The 17,839-nt window shown below is 40.4% G+C and overlaps 2 protein-coding genes across 16 annotated transcripts in view; one reads left to right on the forward strand and one right to left on the reverse strand.

Annotated features, from left to right (window-relative positions):
* Nucleotides 1-4,323, reverse strand: part of LOC111247575 (hillarin-like) — a 28,839-nt gene extending 24,516 nt beyond the window's left edge. For 3 of the 10 annotated variants that reach the window (XM_086985601.1, XM_022798675.2, XM_022798674.2), the window contains exon 1: nt 3,464-4,315. In XM_086985601.1, the coding sequence (XP_086841727.1) occupies nt 3,464-3,604 (141 nt within the window). In that variant the 5' untranslated portion in view covers nt 3,605-4,315. Of the gene's footprint in view, nt 1-359; nt 415-3,463 lie in introns of all 10 variants that reach the window. The other 7 variants (XM_086985605.1, XM_086985604.1, XR_015325184.1 and 4 more) reach the window with 5 other exon arrangements.
* A 5,032-nt stretch (nt 4,324-9,355) lies between these two features.
* Nucleotides 9,356-14,118, forward strand: LOC111247091 (putative serine/threonine-protein kinase DDB_G0277449). 6 transcript variants are annotated; one of them, XM_022797650.2, is made up of 8 exons: nt 9,356-9,522; nt 10,710-10,761; nt 11,112-11,346; nt 11,599-12,347; nt 12,555-12,736; nt 12,929-13,098; nt 13,429-13,566; nt 13,857-14,118. In XM_022797650.2, the coding sequence occupies exons 1-8, from the start codon at nt 9,450-9,452 to the stop codon at nt 13,935-13,937; spliced, it is 1,680 nt and encodes a 559-aa protein (XP_022653385.1). In that variant the 5' UTR covers nt 9,356-9,449; the 3' UTR covers nt 13,938-14,118. The 6 variants fall into 6 exon arrangements, with proteins under 6 accessions (XP_022653385.1, XP_022653387.1, XP_022653384.1 ...); XM_022797652.2 differs by having other exon boundaries at nt 9,357-9,522; nt 13,429-13,537; XM_022797649.2 differs by lacking the exon at nt 13,857-14,118 and having other exon boundaries at nt 9,357-9,522; nt 13,429-13,778.
* The last annotated feature ends 3,721 nt before the right edge of the window (nt 14,119-17,839 follow it).

Consider the following 17,839-nt stretch of genomic DNA (forward strand, 5'->3'; position numbering starts at 1 on the left):
TCACTAGATTAGACTAGACACTACGTAATAGAAAATCGATAAGATGATATATAAATACCATACAATTTGTATGAATAAGCCAAGGCCAAAAATCCTAAACATGAATTATAAAATTAACCTTGAAAAGTAACATCTTGACATGAATTCACACTGCGATGCGGGGGGCTCATGACTTTTTTGTGGCCTTTGAGCCTTGTATATTTTCACAATGTTCCTTATCTCATTTCCAATTTCATCAAATATCTTGAGAAAATATGCTTCAGAAGTTAGCTGCTTCTAAAAAAAACGAACACGGACAAAAACACTAGGGAGCCAAAAATAATTCTTTCGTTTTTTACTTTTATATTCTGAGTGCTTACGATGTTCTGACAACGCGTCTCAAAAAATTCCCATTCTCTCTCCCTTTTGCGCACTCTGAAAATTGCATAAAAAGAGCATAAACATGTATAAGTTTAGGACTTTACGCAGAAATCACAAAAACAAGATAGGGTAAATTTGGTCTCAAAATGCAGCTTAGGCCCGCTAGCAGGTCTCATACAAATACAATTGACCCTGTAGTCCGTATGAAGCAAACTTCAATATTCGTAATTTTAATCAGAGTCTACTATTAGTCCCGTTCGATCAGAAAGCCTCTACGTGAGATAGGGATTCGAAGCTTAAATTCTCAACAGAAATAGAAAAAATATATGATGGTCTTTTTTAAGCTCATATTTTCCTTATATTTCACACTGATTGCCAACGCTGCATTGTCCAATGACGAAAATCACAATCGCCCTCAATGCATAAAATAACGTATTGAAATGGCTAAACTTATTTCCCAGTGAGTTTACTTATTGTACCATCATAAAGCGGGTGGAGCAAAATATAAGGGACAGAGGAAGAAGTAAGCTATAGGAAATACGGCTGGCAAATAGGCCAGTGAGTGAGTGAGTGAGTGAGTTCAGCGAATCTCACCGTCGTTAAACGTACAGGCGATACGTCAGAAGACAGTCGCTTTCATTTCAACGACATTTCAATGTTAGTATTGCGCCCGGGCGAACGCAAGCGCTCATGCGAGATGTTACCTAATACTCAAAATAATAAAAGTCCTATTCTCTATTCGATGCTTTCGTCGGAACTGTGCATAGGGTGGAAGCGAACCGCGAATGAGCGAACGCCGAAAAGAGATAACTCGAATAGGAAAATCTCGCAGGTGCCCTTGAATATTCAGAAAGCTCCTGGCTACTTGCTTTGAGACAAGAAGGGCAATGATGGTACACATCAATTATACCTTTAATACGGTATAGGAGTCCAGTGTTAACAAGGGCCGTAATACATGAAGGAAGCCACTAGCCAGCTCGAAAGTAGCAAAATAAGCAATGTATCGTCAGAAAGCCTGATCAAGGTCGGATGTCGGAGAGTAGCTTGTGACGTGGATTCAGTCTTGATTTATGGCGCGTCATGGCCTCTGCTCGGCGTCCAGTGGTCCCGTGATAAGGTTTAGTAGTCACACTCTTCTGTATATGATGATCGAACTCACAATCTGCCTGCTCCTAACGGAACGGCAGTTTCGATAACGAAAAAGCAAAACAAAAGTGACAGTCTGGCGTATTTTTCCGAATTTGGTATATGATATTCGAAATTATTCTGTTTTAACGCAAAAGCGGCAAAGATAAATCTAGTTCAGTTGAAAGCTTATACGGTTGAAAGCCTACGCCACTGTTGCGTAATTGGATTCTAGTATCAACAATGGGTAGAGGTATTTCCATGCAAACGTGTAATCAGCTGTCACATATGTGAGCATTTTTTTTTTTGATTTCGGAAGATATCGCCGAATGCCTTTTATTTCACTAAACGTTTCGTAGTTAAGGTAACTTTGCTTTGGTATGAAAAATCATAGATCAATCGAACTAAACCAAATAACACTTACTTACGTTGGTAACTTTGGTTATGATTCTGTGTGTTACCTTGTGGCATCTGCTATGTGTGTTTATTTTTGCTTTTGTAAAGTTTAGATCTAGGGTTAGCTAGAAATAAAGGGGCTGTACTAACTTCCGTTGTTCCTCTAATCTTCGGCCATACGTTTGTACTCGACTAATGAAATTAGATCTAAACGGAAAATTCAATTTGTGTAATAATTTACTTTGTTATAGGAAACTGCGCGTTTCTACTACTAACTTGTTGAGCTTGAATTAGAATCCTAAACGGGCCAATAGTTTACGGGCTTTGCCGACTCATTAAACAATCTATGGTTTTTAGGTTAGATTAACAATTTTTTTTTAATAATAACAATAATACAGTAACCTCTCTTAGGCTACACACAGTGACAACTCGCTTTGATCATGTGATCACATTCAAATAGACGATTGTTTTGTGAATGGGAAAATGCATTTATGTTAATGGAGTGAGACCTGTTTCCTGTAGACGTTCTAAATTCGTTATAAACATTGTGCTCGCTACAAGCTGCAGGCTTTACGTCAAGCCTAACTGCTTGCTGGGAACGAAGGCCGCTTAAAAGCAGAATACGTATGTTCATGGTTTTTCTCGTTCTATTTGCTGCTGCCTACCCCAAAAATTAAAAGAATTGACCGAATAAGAAAGTATCCGGTGCCATCTGTCATACAACCTCCAAAGTTACTTATTTCCCTTTCACTTCAAACCTTCACCCCGAGCTACCTTACTATGGTCCTGTTTCATGACGCCCGCAATATTAGCCATGTAGTCGGGCAACTTGTTGTAGATACATTAACCCCTAGGAGAAAAACTGTGTTTACAACAAAGAACATAAGAGTAGTGCCGACTTGATCATTGACCCAATTGATTCAATTCAATGTTCCCTATAGCAAACGGTTTCAAATTCAGCATCTATAGACACTGTATGACAAAAACGTTTATGACAAGTTCCTATAGACATTCTGTACTATGCTTCTTTCACATCTACTAGTAGCGATCTAGCGATCCGCAGCTGTATATAGCAATGTACCAGTGCATAAATAAGCATGGTTCTTATTTTGCGGACATAATGTTGGATCGTAGATGCGAAGTAGTAAAGCTTCTCCTTTTGCCGAGCGACTCTAAGAGGATTATTAAACTAAGTTGGGCTTTTCAACATATGGTGTATATAAGATAATGCTAGTGAACAGCAAGCGAACGAACGCGCACTTGTTTCAAGCTTTGTGCCTCTAATTAGAAGTCGGCACCAGCCGGTACGAGCTCAATGTTGACCCATACTTAATCAAATCTCTATCCAGCAAGTTTGTCTAATGGCAGAAAACGTTGCGTACGTCTTCATTCCCAACTTCCGAAGAGTTCCTTTCGGCGTATTGTAAATCCAATATCTCTATCCAAAACGGCTAGCTCAATCGAGTACCAGCTAATACTTGGGGGTTCCAGGTATTCGCCAAAGGTTATAACAGATCGCAACGGATATGCTATATATGAGTATAGTTCTATTTGTTCGAAGCTATAATCTGTTTTGGCATACCTGGGTTTCGGCGTTGCACATGATGGCACTGGGCTTAGTCTGTCCGAGCGTAAAAGGCCGATCGCCTGTGCCGGGGTTCCAATCTGCTGTCACCCTCGGCGGCTCCCCCTTTGGTTGAACCTTACTCGCCCCACAGCCCATCCTCGCAAGATCCACTCAGCACAACATGAGACAGAACGACGGCCAAGCACGTACATGCACAACTCGTCGTCACCTCCTATCGTTAAGGGCTACGTCTTCAAAATCAGGAGGTCTTTGACACAGCACTTGGGCGTCTTGAGAAACGCCAATCGTCGTCCTTACCAAAGGTGCACGTCGGTATACAAACTTTTACTGCTATCTGTACATTAGGAACGTCATTGCTGGTAGTAGTAGTAGTATAAAAATTGCTGAGCGAGCAAAAACGAATCCGCAGTTCTTTTAAAAGACACAAATATAAATGAAAATGGGTCCGTATTTGGTCCTCACTGGGAAGCCTTCCATGAGAAGGTTGAAATTTTGGTGCATTGCAGAAAATTGCAATGTCATGCACTCAGCCAGACCGGCTGGTATTGCGGCCATAGTGACACGCCATGGGGTCCCGTGTGAGCTTCAATCGGCAAGCAGTGGGGAGCACAGTACTTCATTACATGTTTCTCCTAGTAGCAGCGTTAGAGACGCCTAGGTAGTTAGTCAGCGGTAGTGCTAGTCCGAAGTCAATAGCTCAACGCAACCTTCAGGCCGATACCAGCATCATTAAGCATATGATCCGGTAGCTAGCTGAAACACGTAGCATGCTCGGACAGATGTCGTGTGCCTCTCGAACTTGTTAAATGTCTGACCTGCAACCCTGTGGCGGGCACCCAACGCGAGCTGCATGGCCAAATCAGTGAGAAAGGGCGATGATGCTGTCCCTCTCCTTTGGATCTCCTGTAGTTCTTGTTAAGTCGTATGGTGCACACCCGTCCACTGTACACGCTAGCGGACACCTACGGTTCTCTCTCTTCGCGTCTCCTCTTTCTCTCTCGCTGTCCTTCATCCACTCGGTCTCTATGTTCGTTGGCCTCACTTCGTAATTGAGCAAATGAAGCAAGATGGGTCATACGTTATAGAAAACATATTGTTAGATATAGAGGTAGCCGTATGCGTTTCGTCTTCCACCTGCACTCAACTTGCCTTCAAGAAGACACAGTCACGAGTAACTATCGCACGAGCACTATCAGGCGGCGCTCGCCACGCAAAAGCGCACGTCAATGTCGACCACAGCTGTAACCCCCAGACTACACACTTGACACAGCCTTTATTACGTTCGCCATTCCTGCAAGCAACTATATGTCGATGATGGTGAACCAGATGCAACTACTGGCGCTATTCTAACTGTTCCGCTAGCCTAGAGTGTTGTGCTCTTTTATGTATGGCAATACGACGCACCATCAAAAGTCCATGATAGGGAAGTCGAATCCTTGAATCGTTTCTGTTCCGCTCGTTTTCCAGCCTTTCGACTCGACGGAAAGAACGAGTGACCGTTCGGCTACCCTCTTTAGATAACTGCATTCGCTGTAAATAGATTTTCTCGTTCATGGTGGCGACACGGAGACTGGTAGGAACGGTGAGAAGCAATCAAACTAAAACACCCTGTTTCTTTACAGAACACCTTCTACGCCACGTTGCCTGAGGCTAGTATCCTTGCGCTGTCCAACGTAGGCCGGCGGCCGAGGTGCTCTACAAACTCGGAGCGTCTGAAGTAGAAGTCCAACAACCGAATCAGCTAACGAATCTTTTTCTCTATTTAAGCTTCTAAATGGGCAGCGTTACGACTGGAATCGACCATTATTAAGCTTTGTCGCAGTGAGTGAAACTCTGTAGATGCTCAAATGGCATGAACTATTAATACAGTTGAGTCATACCAGTACACTGCGCAGATATACGTAAGTAAGTGAAAAAAATACATCAATGAAGCCAATTTTAACCGGGGCAAGCTTCGGTCCTTCGCACAATGACTCATCATTTATGGGTTTCTCGTATTTAAATTCTACAGCGGTGAAATTCCCGTGGCATCTGCACCGTCCGTTTTGATGAATGTGAGAGACGAGCACAAAATTGGATTTCAGTCAGTCTCTATATATATATATATATGTATATATATACACCTCGTACCTATGACTATATAAAACATTCCATCAGAGCATTTTGTTCAAGTTGGACAAGATCTTTAGCAGCAAAGAATTTTAGATAAATAAAAAATATCAAATATGCCCAAAATAAATACCAATCTAGCCTCTATAAGTAAATTTATGACAAGTGTTATCTGTTGAACGCCTGGTTGAAATACGTCGTGCTCGCATAAAAACATTCAGCTGATTTGGCAGGTGGCCTTCATTGTCAAAAATATCAATAATATTGCTAGACGATTGATTTTTCATTTACATAGATCAACTCAGGTCAGTTGTGCACGAGAGGCTTTGGAAACATTCAGGTTTTGATTGAAATCGTTTAAGGAATGGCTTCTCAGGAAGATTTCAAGAACTAGACGGATAAATAAGTTCGTTCGCTTTACGCAACTTAACCAAACTGGCTGTAACATGGGAATTTTATTTACCAATACTGCACCTTCTTAATCATTTGTTTTTTTTTTTTGTACAGCTTATAAGAAATCCGCTATACTTGATTAGCTCTTTGCATAACCCTTTCTCATAACATTCTAATTTAATATAGCAGCTAATTGAAAAATTGTAGTCTGTTATAAAGAGAAGTAGTTCCACGTTTGCTTGCTAGAACACACTAGTAAGCGTAAACTTACTTCTTCAAATAAGCGGTATTTTTCGATATACGAAAAAAATACGCTTTTCGAAAGAATGCCCTTCAAAGAGAACCCATTAAACATATGAACGATGACAACGGGCTACGATCTATGTTATCTCAAACATTGATTATGAATGAGACGTAAGGAGGAAAGACGAAAATTTGCCGAAGCAGAGATAGTCTATTTCTATCCTCAGTCAAAATGGCTAAGCGCAAGCGTAATATCTCGCGTGCTGCTAATGTCGGCATTTTGTGATCATTTCATATTGGTGCCTATTGGACTGGTAGCAGAAATAGCTAGAAATATTACTACTGCTGCTGCCGCCAGTGCCGTTATAGGGCTCAAACGGCCAAAGTCACGTTTCATGGCCCCTCGAATTGCGCAGCAGTCGAACTCGAGATGACTTGCCTTCGGGAGCCCTTGCGGCCAGATCGGCTGATCAACGTCCTTCAACACACAGCATATAGATAGTGCGATGACCTTCATCTACATTGAATGAGATCCGATGTTTGAATTAGCGCAGTCCTCAAATTTACACTGGTGGAAACCACTGATCAGGAAAACGATTATACAGACGGAGATAGGAGACCGAAACGCTAACATGCACGTCTTTTGGAAATGGCAACTGAAACGAACGTACTAAGCAGATAATAAGCATCGAGGTTGTATCGTCAAAATTTGTGTATCATCCGGGGGTAGTGGTGCCGACAAACCTTGTCTCCCTTTTGTTGCTATCCGCCCATTGAGCGGCTTTATGTCAATTGGTAGACTAACATTCAGATGTACAAGCTCTGAATTTTGGCAGTGAATGCTTCCTTTATTGCATAATCTTAATGGAATGTTTGTAGGGTGTTAGGCGATCGCGAGGGGCTTAAGGGAAGTATTTATGTGCTCATGTGATAATTGGTACACGCATGCACCGTCTAACGGTGCTTTGTGCATAAGGCGTTCAATTCATTTTTTTGTTATTTATGAGCGCGCACAAAACATTTCAGTGTTTTGAGCGATTCTAACGAAGCTAACGCCTCGTAAGACCTACCTATTTCAACTATATGTATATAGACACACACACACACGCATATATATAGAAAAAAAAAGGAAGTCCTCGCTTAATACATGGAAAACATCACATTTTTATCCCTGTAAATGTACGTCTAATTCCAGTGATTCCAACCTCTGGTTCATGTTGGCGTACAGACGCTACTCCTTACCACCGCTGACCTTTTGCGCAAAAATCGGTCTTTGTGGCCGCGTAGCGTTCGATACTGTTGTTGAAATGCAGCATTAATCCGTAATTCCTTGTTGGATTTAAAGAGTTAATGTAGATGGTACAGCTTCAGCCTCGGTTTTATTGTCTGTCGGCCAACTTTTCTCGGAAGTTTTTTCAAATGATTTTCATCAGACTCAGACGGTTAACTTCTTACTTAATCTACTGGGTATTAGTTGGGTAGCAGATACCACTTTTAAACTTAAACCATTTTTGACGAGTTTACTGTACGAAAGGCAAATTGTTCCAATTACGTTTTAGTAGACATCTTTACTAAATCATTTCTTTTCACCTAGAACATCCACGTTTGAGGAGCTCGAGGTGCGTCCAAAACGCTGTACCGTTATAGCACGCTGATAGAGTAAACGGAACCCTTTTAAACTGTGTAGCAAAAATGAATAATAAGTTATAGCAGGTAATAAGAATAAGCATCTTTGAAGCGCGCGATCTTTTTTTCCAGCCAATAGAAAATAACAAACTAAGTTACTATAAAGATGAACCATAAATGGCCAAATAAAGGAAATCATACATCCAGATAAAGCGAAAACGTATTTATAAGTATAGTAAATGTAATTATTTTTGAGCCTACTTAATTTTAATAATACTAATGAATTTAACGTGCAAATTAATTAACATTTCGAGCCTACCTGCTTGACGAAGGTAGAATTTTTTTATCTCTCGAACTCAGGTACGGCTAAACCCATCTAACTGAATAAAGAGAACACTGGCAATTAGCCTCGAAGGACTGTTTGTTGAACTTTCGGTTTGAAGCCTGGTTCACAGAACCCTTCCCCAGAAGGCTTTCAGTTGAGATACAAGCGCTGAGGGCCTGATGTCAAATAATCGAATAATGTTAATCTTGAAAGGTTTGATATTTTTAGCTATTGAAGGCTATTGAACAGCTGAGAAACCTCCGCCATAAGATGTGGGTCTTAAGAACTGCTTGCAGAACAAAGAACCAGTGTTGTATTAATGTACATAGGAAACCGTCTCATATAAAAACAAAAAAAAATCATTTTTAGAAGTATATACTGCATCTAATAACGCCTACGGTTTGGTTGTTCCTATTGCTTCGCAGGCATTGTTGCCCATCGATGCTGGGCGGTTGCAGCCCTTACAAAAAATAACTGCACCATAGATATTTAGATTCGGCTTGCCCACGCTCCTTTCCTGTAGTAGTTTGCTATAGTGCCGAAAATTGATTTTTCGCTTGTTCTTTGAAACAGCTAGATATAACTTTGTGCTCGTCTCGGCATGGGCTGTATATCAAAAAAAAAAAAAAAAAAAAAAAAAAAATACATAGGCTTAGTGTAAACCTGACATGTTTCCAGCACCATGCATTTAGGTCACCGGAGTTCGAATCTCTCATCCAGCTCTCAAATCGTATAGTCGCCATGTGCCGCCACTAACAACTGCACGCTCACTCTAATTCATTTTGTCTATTTAATCATCATTAAAAAAACAGTGGATAGTTGCACGTTGTTCGCGCGCCATACAGAATCAAATAAGGAAAAGTAATGTTATAGTTAGCGGTCCAACTGAAGTTAATACCTAACAAGCAGCGGCCTAATTAAAAATAAGATTTTTGCGTTGGAATCTCTAATTTTGTTGGTTCAAGTCTTCTTCAAAATTGGACAACAGTAGTCAATTTCGAAGATACTAAGTAAGGATAATCATTACAGTTACATTGCTATGCTATCTTTGTACCGGTTCTTCATTGATGACCTCACCATCATTCGTGCATATCGACATCAGCCATAGTGCCAAGCGCTCGTAGAGAACGCCACCAACCAGCCTACAACTAGAGAAATACATATCCTACCTGTCACTGACAGCGGTAGCGTTTTTCTAAGTGTTGTTATCGGCACGAAAACATTAAGTCGAACGCTACTTGTATGTGACAACGAAAATCTTAACGAGACAACAACTCCACTGACATGACGCTTCTAAAAGAGTCTACAAAATTGTTACTATTTGAAGCGGTTCGAAAAGCCAAGGACGCCGCCGGAGGTAAGGCCACACTTCTATTTTTCGTCTTCTTCCAGACCGATATCGGAAACTAACTAATGCTTACACACGGATTAAATAAGAAAACCTGAATGATGCTCTCGCCTGGAGCGAAACAGAGGGAAGGAGGCAGAGAGAGAGAGAGAGGAAGGGAGGGAGAGAGAGAGAGAGGAGGGGAGAGTTGCACTAAGAGAGCGTCTAATTGGCGGGAAGTTTGTTGAGGTGACAATGCGAACAAGACATCATCTTGGAGCCGCATGAACAGCTCAACTGACCTGCTATAAATATATAGCTAATCGTCGGTACATATTGGAAACTGGATTCCTCGTTAGTGCGCTAACTGGATGCGTCAGAGGCCGCAAAATGTTTCTCGTTCCCCTGCCTTTGCTTTGGTGGAGTGAATAATCTCTGGTAGAGTAGGATAGAATGTTCATGGCGAAATTTAATGTCGAATCTTAACTGATTAAGGTAAATTAGGTAGAAATATAGTTGAATTACATCCCCTCTAAAACACTCTGATCTTAATAAACGAAATATGTTTGCGCTGTGACATAAGCTATGGCGTGGCGCTCCCTGGGTTGCTTAAAACGTCAATTGTCGGCAAACGCGTGACCGCCAGAGAATAACTGAGAAACGCTGGTCTAAACATTCGTCGCCTACTTGTTCGCCCTACATTTTTCAAGTTACACCAATTTTTAACGTTAGAAAATAGATAAAACATGTTTCGAAATAAAAATACTACAACAAATATACGGCCGTTTATATTAATTGTCCAATCGTAGTAAAGGTCTAGCGTTTGAGAAGTTTAGTTTACGAACTGCCTTTAGATGTTATTAAGAACCTGTTATTCAAACAATAAATTGAGTGGCTGTATTTGAAAATATAGTTCTTTCATAGCAAGTTCTAGAATCTTTCACATTGATTTGTGGCTCCGTAACGGAATGAGTAACGTGTCTGACTATAACTGATAGTCCCTACCACCTGTTGTGAGCGCATCGGCTTGTGAGTAAAGCACCGCGCAAAAAAAATTCAATTATTCAATGAGTGTGTGTAATAGCTAACGTTGCGATCTTAATAAATAAATGCAGAATTTTAAATGTGCACTTTTGTTAAGCCTATTTAATAACATTTCGATACTAATTAAGTAGGAACGAAATAAGCTCAGTGTTTCGATATTCTTCTGATTTCAGTACGGAGCCGTTTCAGTAATATCTACCCCGACGTCAAGCAAAATCGATCAGAGTAAGCCAAGTTCTTCGCTATAGTCGCAGGGATGTTGGCACTACCCGCAGCAGCCCGTACGTGTACAGGGGAGGCTTGTGCCAGCATGATACAAGTGAATGACAGATATTTCATTATCTAATTAATGTAAATATATATGATCATATATAATCGATCTATTGACATTATATTCTTGTGTACTTATATATAATATATGCATTTCACACATTTTATTTCTGCCTAACGTCGATTCCGGCCTGCCAGGAAAATTGCACTCGGTTACAGTTCGAGCTTAAACGTCGAGTTAGATTAACGTCCAGCCAGCAAGCTATCTTTATTTCAATGTTTCATATTGATTTGGCGTTTTACAGTTTGCTCAAGGCAACGGGAGCTCAGATGGCAAAGTACATGCAGGAGAACTTCGCGTACGATTTCCAAATGTATCCTGCGCAGCGTTACGTCAAAGATCAGTGCATTTTGTTTATGCAACACATTATGTGGAACTGCTCTCGCAATACGATGACCGTTCAGGAACTACGCGAGGGCTTAGAAAACCTTCACAGCCTTTTGTATATTCTGAGTACGAAAGACATCGCGGCATTCCGGGTAAAGTGGGGTAATGGCCGGGTAGCCGGATACTGTTTACCATTGAGCTAAAGCTTTTTTCTTGTCGAGGACTTGCGTGTACGCAGGCATATATAATCGGTAGATATGCTACCACTATTAGCAAATTTTCCGTAGTTAACCTAATAGTAATTCGCTCCTCCTTTGTTTCATCTTCGAAAAAAGGACTAGAGTCACTACAACGAACTCGGCTGTCGCGTAGAGGTTTTCATATCTCTCTTTAACTTTTGGCAGACACTGGTGGCTGACCTCCTCCTAATCATCCCGATGATGAAAGACCTTATTAACGAAGCGGAAAGATTCGCCGAATGCAAACCAACCGACTGGGACGAAGTTGCGAGATTCATTAAGCAAGAATCTGAAATGGTAACATTGGATGCCGAGTATATCACAGCAAAGGTCGCCTATTTTAGTTTGGATCGTCTACTCGGTGCTGGGGGTTTTGGGGCAGTCTACAAAGCGTCCATGGGAGAAAGTGCTTGCGTCGTCAAATTTGTACCTACCACGGCAATTCCGTCGTTGTCAGCTGCAGTCGCAGACAAGACCGTCGCATGCATGATCAATCACCCCTGTTTAGTCAAGTACTACGCGTGTTTCCTTGTCAAAGGGGCGTACGTTACCGCCATGGAATATATTCGTGGTGTTGATATTATCCGTCTTCTAAAACTAAGTACTCGTCTCTCTGAAAATTTTGTCAAAGTCATTATTTCTCAGCTTGGACTCGCTCTTATCCATATGCACCGCAAAGGCTTTATTCATCGAGACGTGAAGCCGGCAAATATGATGATCACGTTCGGATGCCGGGTGAAGTTGATCGATTTTGATACAGCCCGAGTTTGCGTCGGCAAATACAATTCGCAGAAGATGTGGAGCTGGCTTCAGAAAACTGCCAAAGAATTTGAAGGAACCGAGATGGCTGGCACCCTTCCTTACATGGCTCCGGAGATGTTCACGAATGCTGGTTTCGGGCGAGCGCTTGACTGGTTGGTAAACAGCTTTATATAGGCGTATTTCGTTCGAATATGAGCCGAATACGATCTATATGATCGCGTGCATACTTTTAAATCGCTTGGTCAATCACGCTATAATTGTTTTTAAGAAAAAAATATCATGAGAAACAGTGAGATTAATCATGTCTAATAACTTGGACGTATCTTAAATAGTTTTTCATGTTTTCTACGGGCTTGAAGGTGGTCGATGGGTGTGACAACTTACGAACTTGTCACAGGGAAACTTCCTTTCGCTCTTCGCAGAAACGTTGAGCACATGAAGGCAGTTATAATTTCTGGAAAGTACGAGTGGCCCAAATATCAGCGTTATTCCAGAGAAATTAGGGATCTCGTTGCGCACTGCCTTAACGCCAAGGCTAAAGGTACACGGACACCACTTAACTAAACTTAAGAGGCTCATCAAAACCCACTCAAAAGAGTTTAGCTAGAGGTTGTGGAAAGAGAGAAAAAATGGCGTTGGCTTTATATTTTTTAGACCATTGAATGCACACGATTTACTGCATTTTACCACGTTGTTTGTCGTTATACCAATACACAAATTAACCACTTTACAGATCGATTATGTTCGAGATCTTACCATGAATTCCTTCGGCACCCATTCTTTCTGGGTCAGGATTGGTATTGGGTCCAGACAGCTAATACATTAATGCAGTTTGATCCCGTCACGTTTGTGACAGCCCGACAGTCCCGTACAGATCTTATAACCGGCAGTGAATCGCCACAGGTGAGTGTATCCGGCCAATAAAATGCGGGTCAGAAGCCCACTCCGCTACAAAAAAAAACAGCTCGTCGAACTATACCTAAACAGTAACGTACCAAACACAGCTTATGTTGGAAGAGCTTCATAGGCAACAGTGTTAACCGCAGTATCGTATATTGGGTTGGCAGTTTTTAGAAGGTAGCAAGGCCCATACTCTTAACAGATTACGGCTAGAAACGAACAGAAATTGAGACAAATGTTGATAAAACAAGTCTCGATCAATTGTAAATGAACAAACCTAGGCTATAATTGAACTTACCGTTAGCCTGACGATCTTCTATCTTTAATTTGCAGGCATCACCTACTGCTGATTGGAAACGAATGCGTTTATTCGGGTCGAACCAGTTTGAGGATACTACAGAAGAGCAGCAATTGTTTACTTATTCATCACCTGGCTTCATTCGTGCGTACAAACTCATTCTCAATGGCGAGGTACCAGATGAAAATTGTTTCAATGATCCACCAGAGCTTGTATTCGAGGAGGACCAAACAGAAACGTACTCGTTTAAAGACTTCTGATTATGAGGCTGCCCATTGTTGCAGACCTATAGTGCTTATATCTGTCTAGTCATAAAAAACATCTGTTACGGTATTTAGGTACTTCGACCGCTAATTACCTGTCGTCACAGATTCTATACACAAATATATATATATATACATATATATATATATATATTTATAAAATAAAATATCAATAAAGTAATATACTGCTTTTTATTCAGGTTTTGGTTGTCGAAAGGAAGTCCTGCCATAGTGACGTATTTGGTCTCGACAAATGTCTCTCGGCTGATTTCAATAGGTAATATGAAATGGCACCAAGTACTGTGGGTCCCGATGTGGGTTTGCACCCTATGTGGGTTACAATCATCAAAAATAGCAGAACTATTTGCTGCAAGGGACGCATTTTAATTAAGCGAAGCAGGATCTCTGCTAGGAATATAATAACACAATTCAGCTTAATCATGAATATTCAAAATAAAAAGGAGAAATACACTGGTTACAAGAACAAAGTGAGCTTTTAAGGATATGCGCAAGGGAAGGATCCTCGGAAAGTTGCGTCAATCCATACATGATAAAACTAGATGCAGGCTTGGAAGCGCTTACCTGTCAATCAGATACATTGGGAGCCTAACTTATCATTTTCATTTTTTAGTTTTTGCAGCATAAATTGCAGCAATTATTTGGTGAAATTTGCTACCGAACCAAATATTTTGTAGCAGTATTTAATGATCGCATAGCGAGCTTCATCATAAAACTATTACACGTTGGACTATCGTCTATAACATCTGTAAAAACGGTGTATTAGTCAACGCGTCTTTCCTGAGATATTTAGAAAATTATTATAAATATTATATATTTATAATAGGCGAGGAGAAGGACCTTCGTTTAAAGCGCTTCTCGTCGCCATTTCCATCATATTATCCTATATTATTATATTTTACCATATTATCCTAATATATATAATCGTAAAATATTGTTTGTACTTTACGTACAAGTTGATTTCTACACAGAATCAAAGCTACCCATAGCAACCGATGTAGATTAAACGAATCAAAATGCGATGGTAACTACTGTTAGAGACCTATAGGAAAATTGTGGCATTTCCAAATCTTAGGAAGGCTTTCGGCGGCGTTAGGTAAGAGCAACAAACACTACCTTGTTTCGGTTTAGATAAATGTATGGACTCATATTTAATTAATCGAAAACAGTTTCATTGAGCCTCTTACCAAAACCGAACAGGACTAGCTCTAAATAAGAAAAAACAAGATCACAAAGCGTTACATGATACAATTACGGAACCCATTTTCGGCATGTACATTGCCATTTTATACTAGTAGTATTACAATATTGTGATTCGTGGATGACACGCATATTTCAGTTACGAGCACAAGATTGCAGAACAATAAACAAATGAAGAATACATAAGGTTCGTCCTAGGCAAAACAAGGATAAGGAATTAGGAATCAAATGCCAACGGAGCGCTGTTACGTGTTTAGATAGCTATCAGACGAGAAAAGAAAAGCGGCTGTTTTCTAGCTTTGAGGCGGACAATTCCGTTTAGTCTTTTTTGAATTTTTCCCATAACTTTTTTTCTCTATTTCATTTACAGGATTGTTTTTAATTTTTCATTGACCTTTTCTTTAGTTTCTGATCTAGGCCCTGTTCGATTCGATTGTACCTCTCTTTTTTCTAAGTTGCACAAACACTCAGAGATAGAGATCTCGAAAGTGTAATTAAGGTCAGTTTTAAATTTCTGCTTCTGGAAAAGGCTAAGTGCGACCTAGACTCGCAAGGAAATCTGTGGGCCACAATAACCCAACCTTATAACGGATCAACAGAAATGATTAATCTATAACAACACTAATCATAATAGATCATGGCCAAAGCGTGGTGTTAGCTTTTGAACGAGAGCTAAAGCCGGACCCTATCCAAGGAAGGTTATGTTGTGTATTTGGTGTGATTGCAGGGGAGTGCTCTTCGAGGAGTCCATTTTGAAAAGTTAGCCAGTTAACCCTGTCAGGTACTATAAGCAGCTAATTATTTAAGACAGTAAATTCAAGAACAGCGTTTCGCTGTGTTGAATAAAGGAGATAAGTTTCGTTATGGCATCCCCCGACTTCATACATATTGTGACTCGCGAAAAATTGTCGGAGTTTAACTCGGGTGTTTTACCTCTTACGGAAAGGCGATAATCTGAAGATTATCGCCTTTCCGATACTTGATGAACTCCGTTGATGGGAAGTGTTCTTCATGTCTAGAAAATATAAATAACCATATTGATTAATTTATCAGAAATTATGATATTCACTTCTGGAAAAAATGAGTTGGAAGGTTCCGATTGAAGTTGTTCGAGCAGAAAATTTCCTTCATTTTTTTGAAGTCGACAGACCTAGGGAGCCTCAGACAGCAAGAATCGTTGGGAGCAGCAAAAAGAAAAATCTATGACAGCACTCTCATTAGAGATATAGATATTTGCTTACAGCAGGCGAGGCTCTTGATCGTTTGCTACGCTTATAGCGAGCGCCCTTTTTATCATACATCAATTAAAGAAAAGTCGTCAAAATACAAAGAGGCAAAGGGCCTTATCCATGAAATTACATACTTTAGAAGTAAAGTATTTATTGATGCAATTTCGTTCATCGCTCAATGTGTCTAGTTGACAATAAGTTTTCCAGTAGTCCTATAAGGGCGTAGCTACCATGTAATGCCAGGGAAAAACAGGTAGGTCGAAATTAACCCAATTGAATTGGGTAGAATTAACATCAAACAGCTGCGCTCACAAATTTTAACACAAATTTTAAGTTACTCGAGCTCTGCATAAAAGAGCAAAAATTTCAGCGCAGGCGGAAGAAAGGGCTGTTCTGCTTACGGACATTCGATAAAAAATTAGTTTTTGTCGTTAAATCGCCTTCGGTGATATTTATGATTTTTTTTTTTTATCTGGAGCTCGTGGTGAGGATGTAGTGATAAGAGCATTTCTAGATGCATGTAAGGCTTTCAATTTAATGTGGCATCGTACTGCCGTAAAGGCAAGGCGGAACTAACCTAAGCCCTTTTATCTTCAATGTGAAGAGGGACTTTTTCAACACTAACAGGGTTTCTCTCGAGGTGCATTTGGCATCATTTCAGATATCCTGGCACTCAACTCAAGATGAATGACTTCTAGAAAACTGCATCCATAGTTGATTTCTCGCTGCACCAGTGGTATTCAAATTTGACCTCATTTTATTTATTCAGCTTTGCCAACAATAGTCAAAAACTTCGTAAATACAGGTCAGCAACATCATATTTGATGTCAGATGGGGTGGGGAGGAAGAACCATTTGAAACAATTTACGTGATTTCGTTAATACTAGTCTTGTTGCGCTTAGAAAACAAATCTGAAACAGTTTCCAGATATCCGAGCGGTTGTACTTGGGGGTAATGAGCGGCGTAACATCTATCGCGAATATTCACGCATCTGAAACATTTATACGTATCGTCAGGATTAGTCAAACCTGATGTCCTGCAGAAGTTATAATGAAGCACCCGAGGCAAGGTAATACTCATCAGCCTCCTAGGATTTTTGCTTCTAGTTTCTAGGGCTCATCTTGAGGGCTTCCGTTGCTGCGAGCTCAAGGCGAAAACGTAGATCCTTGGAGAGCAGTAATATTTAAATGCGCGCATGAATAACACAGGAAATCGAGACATTTTTTTTTTATTTGCATCAGACATAAGGTTAGTTGCAGCGTACCCTCAAAGGTCACTGGTCTTGCATCGACGCTCAGTGTAGCTGGTAAGAAAGAGATTATTAAAACGTGAGTTATTAGATACCAATTATCAAGGGATATGTACCTATCGTATGCTTCACTTACTTGAATTACGCTTACTACTTGTTTGCCAATATGTTAATGCTTGGCCTTTTTGAGCCTTGTGCGTCGGTGTCTGAAACGGGGGCATCTGCAAGGTGCTCAAGCAAATAATACAAACAATGTTCTACTATCCAAACTTTCGCCGATCTCCGTACAGCACGTTCGTGGAATTGCACAACCTCCTTATAGAAAACCAAAGGTAGGTAGTATTGACGTCAGGAAGAATACCAGCTCCGTCGCGATCGAGTCAGACGACTATTACGTATTCGTCTATTATAGTAAAAGATGCTCACTGGGCACGCGTCGAACTACGTATACGTAAGATTTTTTCTCAACTCGAGCTATATATATATA

The sequence above is a fragment of the Varroa destructor genome, unplaced genomic scaffold (assembly GCF_002443255.2).
Source record: "Varroa destructor unplaced genomic scaffold, Vdes_3.0 BEIS01000003.1, whole genome shotgun sequence".
Lineage (NCBI taxonomy): Eukaryota > Metazoa > Arthropoda > Arachnida > Mesostigmata > Varroidae > Varroa > Varroa destructor.